The sequence below is a fragment of the Nelumbo lutea genome, chromosome 3, assembly GCF_056320005.1.
Source record: "Nelumbo lutea isolate HS-2025 chromosome 3, American lotus-T2T, whole genome shotgun sequence".
Lineage (NCBI taxonomy): Eukaryota > Viridiplantae > Streptophyta > Magnoliopsida > Proteales > Nelumbonaceae > Nelumbo > Nelumbo lutea.
In genome coordinates this window covers 1,738,155-1,749,535 of record NC_142686.1, presented here as the reverse complement: position 1 = coordinate 1,749,535, position 11,381 = coordinate 1,738,155, and the positions used below count along the sequence as shown (strand labels likewise).

At 38.6% G+C, this 11,381-nt stretch overlaps 1 protein-coding gene and 1 long non-coding RNA gene across 2 annotated transcripts; one reads left to right on the top strand and one right to left on the bottom strand.

Moving 5' to 3' along the window:
- Nucleotides 1-2,454: 2,454 nt before the first annotated feature.
- On the top strand, nt 2,455-4,487 carry CHLM (magnesium-protoporphyrin IX methyltransferase). The gene is made up of 2 exons (XM_088979267.1): nt 2,455-3,443; nt 3,893-4,487. Exons 1-2 carry the CDS (start codon nt 2,868-2,870, stop codon nt 4,298-4,300), a joined length of 984 nt encoding a protein of 327 aa, XP_088835393.1. The 5' UTR covers nt 2,455-2,867; the 3' UTR covers nt 4,301-4,487.
- A 2,351-nt stretch (nt 4,488-6,838) lies between these two features.
- On the bottom strand, nt 6,839-10,151 carry LOC148862329 (uncharacterized). The gene is made up of 2 exons (XR_016110196.1): nt 9,572-10,151; nt 6,839-7,143 (listed from the first exon to the last, which is right to left on the bottom strand). It is a non-coding gene; the product is annotated as an uncharacterized LOC148862329 (long non-coding RNA).
- Between the last annotated feature and the right edge of the window lie 1,230 nt (nt 10,152-11,381).

The following is an 11,381-nucleotide window of genomic DNA, read 5'->3' as shown; positions in this document are numbered from 1 at the left end:
TAAGTATTGCAAATGATCGAGGACCGCCCGGAATTGCTCGTTCGTAACCAGGTTCAGAGTGTTCCTGGCTCTTCGTACCACAGTGTTTGAAGCTAGTGAGGTTTTTAGTTCTTAATGCTTTAGGGGATCGTCTTAGCAACATTCCCACAAACGACGCCAATTGTTGATGCTCAGATTGGCCAAGGACAACAAGGTAATTTCGCTCCCGAGCTTCGATGGAGATGGTCGAGGGAATCAAAGGTCCAAAGGAGGAGAAGTTGTGGCCGAGGACTATGTTTGAGGCAGAAGGTCTCTTTGGGTACTATAGGAGTTAAAGGCTGGTATCGAGTGCGATGTGCGAGGGGTCCAAAGTAGGTCCTGCAAGGACAGAGGTGTCAGAGACCTCAGGTGGGTACCCGAGGCGAGGAATCCAATGATCAAGTTAGTACGAGCATAAAGTGAGTCAGAGGTTTGGAGCCAAAGGGTCCAGACGAGAACTTAAATAGCACTTAAGTTCTCTAGAGGGAAGTAGCGCTTAGAGATTACTCAGGCTCCAAATCGAGTCCAGAGAGTCTAGCCCCTTACCTTGTGGGGGGTGCTTCGTATTCATAGCTAGAGTTGCTTAGGAGTAGTTGGGCCTGGATGGTTCAGACGCGAGCTATACGAGGGCCTGGCGAGATCCTCTGCCAGAGGCACACATTGCTCTTGGATTGGGTCCTTCCGGTTTGCGCGTGAGCCATAAGTGTCCCCATGGTACACTAAGGCTGGCGTCCTCCAATTCGACACATGTCCGCCCTGTACAGGCCAGCCAAATGCACCTACATCAAATGGCAAATGTGAATTTTAACGGGATAGTGTTAATAGGAAGTTTCAAACAACAACAATAATGTTCAAAGAGTGAGCTTCTATCGATGTCTAGGATTTTTTGTCCATGGAAGAAAAACATATTTTTCACCTAGATTAGATATTTTGTTGTGAAGTTGAAACAAACCTCCCACCAATTTCGTTTCTAATATTGGAAACCACAAAATACAAGTCACAAATCAAGAATACAAACAAACCCTAACCGTAACTCGTTTGGGAAATTGTTAACACCGACCAAGCCAATGAACCTACTGATTTGTGTTCAAAATCATTCTAATAGCACTTTCATACTAAAATCTGAAACCTAGAATTTATTTAAAGTAAAAATTCTTGGGAGCTTACCAACTTGTCTTTGACTACGTAGATATATTTTTATTGGAAAAATATCTTTGGAACTATTGCTTTTACTTGCAGAAACTTCGTATGGAAGAAGAAAAAGAAGATGCTCATTGCAGTTTTGCATATCCAATGCCACAATCACTTTGTTTTATTTGAAGAAGGGTTTGTCTTTGAGTTGCGTTTTGGCTAAGAACCTAAGGGTTTGTCTTCTAGATTTTGTATGTGTTTGGAATTGTGAGCATTTATTCACTAAATCTTTGCATTTGATTTGTTTGTAAAACCGAAAAAAGCAATAATGAATTCATTTATTGATACTTAAGTGATATTAAGCGCCACATCAACAAAACAGTGAATAAATGCTTTTCTATTGGGGGAGATCAACTTCCATTAGGGCAAACATGTGTGCCCACACCATTATAACAACCTTTCCCAACCTTGCATTGAGAATATCTCCCCGTGAAATAAAGCACATAATATGAAGATATTCTCAATGCAAGGTAGTAAAGGCTGCTTGAATAGACTTTGCCTTGACTGAAGCCAAACTCCATTTGGGGGAAGCACTAAAATGAAGATTCTCTAAACGATAGGTGTGCACATAAATCAATGCTTGCTTTTGTAAGTCTATATGCATAAGAATCCATATAATGCTGAAGTGCCCATGGTTCTAACACCACCTTTAATGGTTGGGGAGAAGGGTTTGAAGATGAGATCTTGCGGGTTTTGGAGTTTTTTTTTTTCCTCTATTAGAGTCTGTTTGATTCATAGTTGGAATCAAAATCCTCTAGAATCAGAATAGTCAATTCTCGTAGTCTATTTGGTTTAGATAGGAATGAGAATGGGAATTAAAATCAATAGGAATGAGATTTCATTCCCAAGAGAGGGGTAAGAAATGACCATTCCCTCAAATGGGAGAATGCCATTAAAATCAACAGGAATGAGATTTCATTCCCAAGAGGGGCAATGAATGACCATTCCAATAGAAATGGAAATAGGATTTCGATTCCACCCAACCAAATAGTTAGAATCAGAATACCCATTCTAATTCCGATTCCAAACCCCTATTCACACAACCAAACGGGGCTTTAGATTCTATTTACAAAGATTTTATATTTTATTAATCGTAACTGAAATTAAAATTTCAGCCGGTTGATGCCGGATCTGCTCTTCAGACCTGGCGTCTCACGCGCAGATACTAACATGCATTAGGAACATCTCACGTATTTATCAATTATTATTCACGGGAGATGCTCCCAATTCACGGTGGATGTACACATGAGGCGCCCATTCGTGAAGAGCAGGTCCCCGTCTCGATTGATGGTATTGGTCAAGTGAGTAGCGAATGACGTGTCAAAGATTTAGCGGAGACGAAGAGAAAATCCCTTCGGTTCAAACGCATATTGCATACGAGTGTCAATTTTGACTTCCTCCCACCAAAATTGGTGGCTACAGGCTATGGTTTTGTAATTAAAAGGGATTGTAAGAGGTAAGACCCACAATAATTACCAAAAGGTGAACCCACAGCCAAGCAAGACTCAAAAGCAGTGGCTGATTGGATGCCACCCTATCCTGGTTCCTAGATTACATTATCATTTATCAACCAGATAAGAGTAAGCTTCCAGTTTCCATCCTCCTCGGCTCCTCGTCGCCTCGCCTGAAAGTCTGAAACAACGGCCTTCTCCACATCGATGGCTGCCCTATATTCTCCCATTTGCTTCCACAACAACCCTAACCCCTCCCCTCTATTCTTCCCAAACTCTCCTAAACTCACCAAGCCCAGACTTAAATCCCCAATCCTGGCATCAGCCCTTCCGCCACTCCTATCCACTGACGTAACTTCCGTAGGCGCCCCATTTGACGGCACTACCCTCGCCATCGTCGGCGGTGGTGGCATCGCCGCCTTGGCTGCCGTGCTTTCCTTAGCCGACCCCGAGAAGCGGCGCCAGCTCCAGGCCGAGGAGGTCGGAGGCGGGGACAAGGAAGTCGTCAAGGAGTATTTCAATAACTCTGGGTTTCAGAGATGGAAGAAGATTTACGGATATACTGACGACGTGAACAAGGTCCAGCTTGATATTCGACTCGGGCACTCCAAGACCGTCGAGAACGTAATGAAGATGCTCACCGAGGATGGCCCTCTTAAAGGTGTCACTGTATGTGACGCCGGTTGCGGCACCGGGTGCCTCGCGATTCCGCTTGCCAAGGAAGGTGCAATTGTATCAGCCAGTGATATCTCGGCCGCCATGGTTGCCGAGGCTGAGAAGCAGGTAAATAAGGCAAAACTGCCCTCTTTGGCTCTTTAGATCCCCTGTTTTCCGCATTGCTGTTTTGCTTTATAACATTTTGGCCCCAAAGGCCCAGATAGCATAGGAATTTGTGTACTTAGAGGGTCAATTTCTATTTCCACCACTCCTCCCCACCCCATACCACCCTACCAAAGTCCGAAACACAGCAGATTGCACTTAGTTTTGGGGAATGGAATCGGGAATCCGAAAACATGAGGATTTACAACAGGGTGAATTATGACTGTTTTGATGCCAGCAATAGTGAGGAATAGAACTCTGAAACTGACGAATTTTGAAAGGGCGGGTTCCGCCAAATTACGTGGATTTTAAATCCTTTGCAGTAGTTTTTTGTTGTGCAATGCTGTTTACAAAACTCTAGGCGTCAGCCGGTAGAGTCGTTTTCGCTGAACAAAGGTATAAAACGTTTGCAGGCAAGAGAAGAAATTTTGAGAGACTACACAGATGGGTCGCCTGAGCCGGTTTTGCCGAAGTTTGAAGTGAGTGATTTAGAGAGCATAGATGGGAAGTACGATACGGTAGTCTGCCTAGACGTGCTGATACATTATCCACAGAACAAGGCAGATGAAATGATAGCACACTTGGCATCACTGGCAGAGAAGAGGTTGATACTGAGTTTTGCCCCCAAGACATTCTATTATGATCTATTGAAGAGGGTAGGGGAACTTTTCCCTGGCCCATCAAAGGCAACTAGAGCTTACCTCCACGCAGAGGCGGATGTAGAAAAGGCATTGCAGAAGGTGGGGTGGCGGATAAGGAAGAGAGGTCTCATCACAACGCAGTTTTACTTTGCAAGGCTGGTTGAGGCAGTTCCTGCTTAAGACAGGGAGGTTCCTTTCAGTTTTCCCCTGTTTTCTAACCTCCAGGTAGAAATAGCAGCAGCTACCACAATTCTTTTAAGCTTATCTTTCGTCGTTGTATAATACATATTTTGAGATTTGACAGGTGTAAGATTACTTTATTGAATTTCTCATTGTATAGCTACCAATCCAAACTATGCTGTTTGAATTTGGCTGTGGACATCTTATTGCACCTCAAGGCCAAAAGATAATCGTGGCCCAGGCTGCCCATTCTCATTCTTCCTTCTACTCTCTCTCCCTCTCTTTATGGCTATTCACAGCAGTCTCTTTCTTTCTTCTATTTATTCTTTCGTTTTCCCCTGTTTTCTACAACCAAACCAGTCAAGGACCACCAGTGGTTGATTCCCTCTTCCTTCTTTCTCTTGGATCTTTTCTGGACACAATATGCTCACTATAAATTTTCAACTCCATCTAATCAAAATTGCTTGGAAATGTCGTACCTGGTTTGGTTTCATTACAACAGCATCAAACCTGTAACTTGAAGGTGATATTGAAGAAGGTAAGTGCCTTCCCTGCTTCATTGTTTTGCTTTGTTTCCACTCATGCCTAAATCTAACAGTTCGGTATGGTGGAGCAAAGCTATAGCAGATTTGAATGGCATTTTATGTGTTTCCTTGTCGATTTAAAACTATTAGTGTGTTTTGGTTCATGCTATTCATGTCTCTGCTCAATTCCCGGGTTCAATCTTAACCTATGATTTTCTCTTATTTTATTTCATTGCTTCTTGTCTGTTTCTAAACTGGGTGAGGCCTCAGTGCATTGCATCTCTATAGGCAACAATCTTAACTTTAAATATTGAAGAAATTATAAAGTACCATACTACCATTGCTGCCCCCAAAACATGTGAAACAAGATATGGTACCATTGCTTGAATCACTCTGGTTTACTGGGTTTAAATATTGATATATCCATTTCTGCAGATATCTCTTTCTATTCAGAGAAATCCATTCACCACTACTGCGCTTAGATATTTTTTTTTTTTTATAATTACTATTGTGCTTAGATATTGACAAATGTCATGTCTCCTTTGACATTTCCTTTTCAGAGATGCTAGCTAAGCTAAGGTTTGAATTGCTCATTGTTCTTTTCAATACCTTATTTTGATTCTTAGAAGCTAGGTTTGCTATGCAATGTTTTGATTTGAATGGCTTAATGAATTTTCTGGATAGCCCAACTTGAAATGCTAGATAGCTGTGTTACTGTTGATGATCAATCTAGAAAATCTTATGGCCTGCAAACAATGCCAAAGAGCAGAAAAAAATAACTGGGACTCATTTGATGTGAGTCTTTCCTCGATTTCCTTCTTTGTTAATCTTAAAATTACATTCATGAGAGGAATATATATTCTCTTAAAAGAGATTAGTAAGCTATCGTTGCCTAGGTGGCTAGTGTGGTTGGTTGAACATAATTAAAACTTCCTTTTTAATGTTTTAGTTCTTCTATATAAAATGGGTTATAGATTAAGATACTCCACAATGAGTTGTTTATAAAATGGGTTATAGATTGGTTGTTTTATTTTTATTTTCTGGCAACAGATTGCCATGTTATGTACAACCAATCTGTCAACAAAGATAAAAGAGGGGAGAACTAGTGGCAGTCCAAATTATATGACTTGTCATCCTCTGTCTGCATCTGTCTTTTGAATTCAGATACCCAACCCTTGATTTTTTCCTGTTCATCAACCACATCTTTTGCCTCTCTTAAGAAGACAAAGGGATGAGGTGTTTATATAAATGCAGCCATGTAGGTCACTAGATAATATAGAGAAGAAAACTGACTTTTGTTTTGTCTAATAACTGAATCAGACACTACATTAAGAAATTTATTAGAAGATGTAACATGCTTAAATAAACCATGGCGGTTATAATGGATCTCAACAATAAATAAATATATATCTCATGGAATCGATGGGGCTAAAAGGAAAATCTAAAGTTTTTTCCTAGAATACCTGTTCCATCCAAATTTTTATGGATGCAGATTACAAAAACCAGTAACCCATTACAGCTGTTGTAGAAGTTTTCAAACCTATTGGAAATTGTAGTTATCAATTTGATGACTCGAGTAAGCCTAAATCTTCTTTTGGTAAATAAATAAAGGTTCAAGAACTTAGTTCCTGTTTCGTTTCTAGTTATGTCTAGACATGATCTGCATGCAAGGTGTTCTTGCTGTTGGAAGTCTTAAGGCCCTGTTCTTTTTTCGGAAATACATTTACCTGGGTAAGTGCACTTACCTATGTTCTTTTTTTGTTTAATTTATCCAGGTAAGTGAGTTTCCTTACTTTCCCATTTTCTTTTGCAATACCTACTTTCCTGGGTAAGTTTGTTATCTTTTTCACCTCTTGCCAATTTTATCCTTTAAGCTTAAGTCCATGTGATACAAATCATACACATTGTGTCCCTTATTTCTACAGTTTCCCCCTTTTCTCCTTTTCCCCTGTAGTTGTAGATGGATTGTCATAAGATTGGGGGTGATTGGATAGAAGCCAACCCAGGAACCATGTAAACAACCATCTCTCACATTTTGTGTTCTCTGAATATAAACATGGATCTTGTATTCTGTGGTTCAAGGTTCAGCGATCAAGGAACCAGAACATCATATAGATCTAGCTCTCACATTTTTCAAACAACACAAAAAGCTGACATTCTTAAATTTATGTACCATGTAAACAGCCAAATCATTTTCCATTCACTAAGTCTCAATCGTGGTATTTTCTTAATAACCAGAGAAAATCCCAATATTTGATCAGCATATGGTCAGTAGGCCAAACCCTGTCACACTTCCCTATATAGGCATCGGCTACAAACCTGTAAGAAAAGGGAAAAAAACATAAATAACTATATTGGTTTTCCCAGTTGCAGAATTTTCACTTAACAAGCTTAACAAATTCCATCCATATGAAACAAATCAACTTAACAGAAGACAAGGCTTGAAAATTAGGAACTGAATCAACTCTACCTTTGTGCTTTACTCAAGGAATGTGATTTTTTTAATACTAGTGAGAAACATAATAACCATATCTAGAGAAGGTAAAGTTGGAAGTAGAGATTTCTTTGAAATTCTTCTGATAATATGTCAATGGGAATATAAGCTATGTCAATTTAATAGTTTCTTGATGGCATTCCATGATATTGACACAAGTTCAAGAAACTAATTGAGTCAAGCCACAGGCACACTCCTTGCCCCTCACACACCAACCCACTTGTCCATGCCTAAGCATTCCCAAACATGAACATGAAACAGTGGAAGCTCATAAAATAAGGTGCAAGTAGTTACTTGCTTTATGAAGAAAATAAGGCGAAAGCTCATAAAATTGAGTAGTCAAACCAATGCTTGCATCCAGAATAAGGACCCATAGATTTGAACATGATGCCACAATGCTGATAAATAGCCCATTTTCATTTCCTTTCTCAATGTGATGTGCAAGCCTTGCAGCTGCCACATTTTAGTGATACCTGGAACAAGAAAATTCACAAGTCTTGATTTAAACTACTGGAGGCTTGCATTATCTGAGTGCGAATCAACTAATTCTAGATCCATAGAGAGTGTTGACTCCTATAAGTTGAAGAGAATCAAGGTAGTGCCTGTTGAGGAGAATAGGATTGCTGAGAAGATTTAAAGAAATGAGATTGAAAATATGACTGACCCAAAAGAAAACACTGAACTAGACCTGTTTCAGATGTATGAGAATTCCTACCTGTCTTGTATAAAGGAAATGACCTAAGGATGTAATTCAAACTAGTGGAACATATACGACACTTGACGAAGGATGATGAAGAGGCCGGAATTTTTATGGGAACCAATGGGTTTGTTGAGGCCCTTGTGCGGTTTTTGGGGTTGGTTGTTCATGATCTTAACGAGAAAGCTGTGGAATTTGGAGTTATGGCACTTTTCAACCTTGCTGTTGACAATAACAGGTTTGCACTTGTTCAATAATTTTCTTGTTTTATTCAAATATCTACATTGGCCCTTATCCATCTCATTACACACACACACATAACAGAATGGCAATTGTGAATTGCACCATATCACAGTGAAATGGTTTTGTGTTTTCTTTGATGTTCTCCTTGTCATTTTGCTTCCTGGTATATACACTCTATTTTAATGGATTTTAGCAGTAAAATGGATTGAAAAAAATGGGATTTCCAGTTATTCCTCTCCCCTCCCATACTCCTAGTAACTTGTTCTATCATGATAGGGATGAATCTGCTTTGGCTATTAGGAAGGACATGACCAAATCCCAGTCCAACCTGTGCAAAAGCTCAGGCTAGGCTTAGTTGGGTTCAAATTGAATACCCAAGCTTCATACATGCTTTTAGGTCAATATGCTGTGAGCATCTCTTAATGAAAAAAAGGCAATGGTTTCATGTTCTATTTACCAAATAGATCAATTTCGTTTTAATTTTCTTTATGTAATCAAACATGAAAATTGTTTTTGTACAACCAAACAGAAATGTTACCTCAAGATCATTTCTTAAACAAGGAGCAATTAGAGTTGTTTTCGGTGTTCAAGAAAAGTTCTTTTTAAACAATTTCTGCAAAATGAATAAGCCATTCTTCTTAAACAATTACTGTAAGAATACAACGTTCTTTTAGTGGGATGTGTGCATAATTTTTCTCTTCTTGGGGGAACTATATGAAATTTCATGTTTCATGTTGTCCATCCCAATTTTACATTAGTTTATTACTTTTGTTATTTAACTAACCATTTAAATTAATTTTATTATTTTATTCTATTCATATTTCCCATTTTTATTTTCTACCTATTTATTATTTTACTTTTATCATTATTTTTCTTATTTTTGGATTATTGGGTTATTTTACTCAATTTAGGAAACTAATCACCACATCTCCATAAATTTTTCCTCAACTTATGTTTAGAGAATTCAATTAATATTGAAAGAAGTTTGGCTGTTCAACAATCCCAACCCTTAACAGTAAGTCCATATTCCCCCTATGGTCCATGCATCATCAATAGTTTTAACAGCAAAACAAACATCAAGACAAGTAAAATATAGAAAAACAAATTGCATAATTCTACTGTCAACGATCTAAATCATATAGTGAAGGTCATATGTAGCCAAGGAATATCATAAGGAATTGAAGCAAAGCAAGAACAATATTGTTGGTATGGATTAATAGATATAGGAGGTTTCAATAGGTTCAAATCAACCATTCAAGGGCATATATGAGGATCCTGGCATCTCCAATTAAAGTCAGAAGAAAGAACGACACCTGTTTGTTGTGGAGAATCACTTCACAATGGGATGCCCAGATCTGTAGCAATGGGATTACAAGTAGCAATCGAATTCTCCTTTTCTTACTATTTCTTAAACTCTTTGATGTATAGTGCTACCAGCAACGAAAAGAGTAGCTCTGAAACTGAAATCGATGATTGGGAATCTTGAAACAGGGGACAGCTCTGAAATCGATGTATAGTGCTACGTGAAGTGGGTCACTATCGTGAAGATGAAAAGAAAACCATCGGATAGTTGATTTCAGGCGAGAGTACTAGATGAAACAGGTGTGGCTATGAAAATAGTAGTGCCTGCTGGATCTAGATTGACAGCGGTAGATGTTGAGGATGATGTAGAGAGAGATAGAGGGAGAGAAGAGAAGTGAGAGAGGGAAGAGAATGAGAGAAAGAGAAAGAGTTTGGGGAGGTCACTGCTGCTGCAACTCTTCTATTCTCGTCATGAAGATGATGAACTCTTCAGCAGTAATGGTGAGTTTTGGAGAAGGAGCAGTAGAAGGGGAGAAGCTCTCGAACGGCGAACCTTTTAAGGGCAACTTTGATATTTTCATCTTACTCTCCATTCGGGAAACCAAACATACCCGAGTATGAGAAGGGTATCATTTACCCGGGTAAGTAATACCCCGAGAAATAAAATTTACCGTGGGTCTCACTTATTCTTGAAATCCGAACAATGACCAAACTTCACTTCACAAAAAAACGATCGCGCCCTAAGAGGTATAAGCAGGGTTTATTCTATTTCCTTGTTTTTTCTTCATTCTTTCTGCTATTCCATCATTATTTTTTCATCAATTACCCAACTAGTTAACCATTCATCAAAATTTTACATTTATCTTGACATGAATTTTAATCCTCTATTTTTTTTCATGGGTTTAATCAGTTCATAGTTGTTGTTGGGTTTTAGTAAAAAAGAGAACATATAGAGCCAGTGCAGTGACGTTATCTTAAATTCTTAAAGGATAAGTTAAGCTGTTTAAACTGGAACTCCTTTGACCAATTGGGATGGTCAAATCTGATTGTTAAAGGAGACTGCAGAGTTGTCCTTAGATTGACAAAAAAAGAAAGACGGCTCCTTTGAACTACTAGTTCAGATATAAACCCTGAATAGTTACTACAATAGAAGATGCCCTTGCAAGAAATGGAATAAGCAAGCTTTTATGGGGAGAGACCAAATCTGGGTATTGATGTACATCTAAATTCGTTTATACCAGAAAACTGATGGTGTCCGTCAGCTTTTGAGTTATTTGTATTGTCTTGTCTCTATTTTGATGATGCCTATTGGCTTTTAAAATGAAAATTTAACAGATGCAGTAGTGAATAACAGGTGGTTGAATATATTATTAATTTGATGAAACTATTAGGAATTTTGTACTTCATGTTATTGAGTTATTCATTTTATTTTTAATTTTACCATTTTTATGTTATTGTTATGGGTCTACACAATTGGTTGTTAAAGGAAGGATGAAAATTATAACCAAACGGGTCTAGATTCATTGTCATTCTTGCCACAAAAAAAAAAAAAAAAAAGAACTTGCTTTCTCGAAAAATAAAAAGAAGAAAAGGCAGCAACATTTTCTCATTCTGCCCATGGCCTAAGATCTAACTAGTAGACTTTCTTCAAACTTTTGCCTGATTTTTCATGGCTGTAGATAAAATGAATCGACTGTTATTGTTATTTGACCCTTTCGGTAGTCTTGTATTTTTACCTTATACATCTAAATGTAATTGTAATAGAATACACCAGTCCTGGCATGCATGCGACCTGCGACATGCCAAAAATTGTGTCCTACC

Bases quoted from the DNA above. Each gene is read 5' to 3' on its own strand.
- CHLM (XM_088979267.1), top strand. From the start codon at position 2,868: ATGGCTGCCCTATATTCTCCCATTTGCTTCCACAACAACCCTAACCCC. The intron at 3,444-3,892 runs GTAAATAAGGCA...AAACGTTTGCAG, and splicing joins TTGCCGAGGCTGAGAAGCAG to GCAAGAGAAGAAATTTTGAG.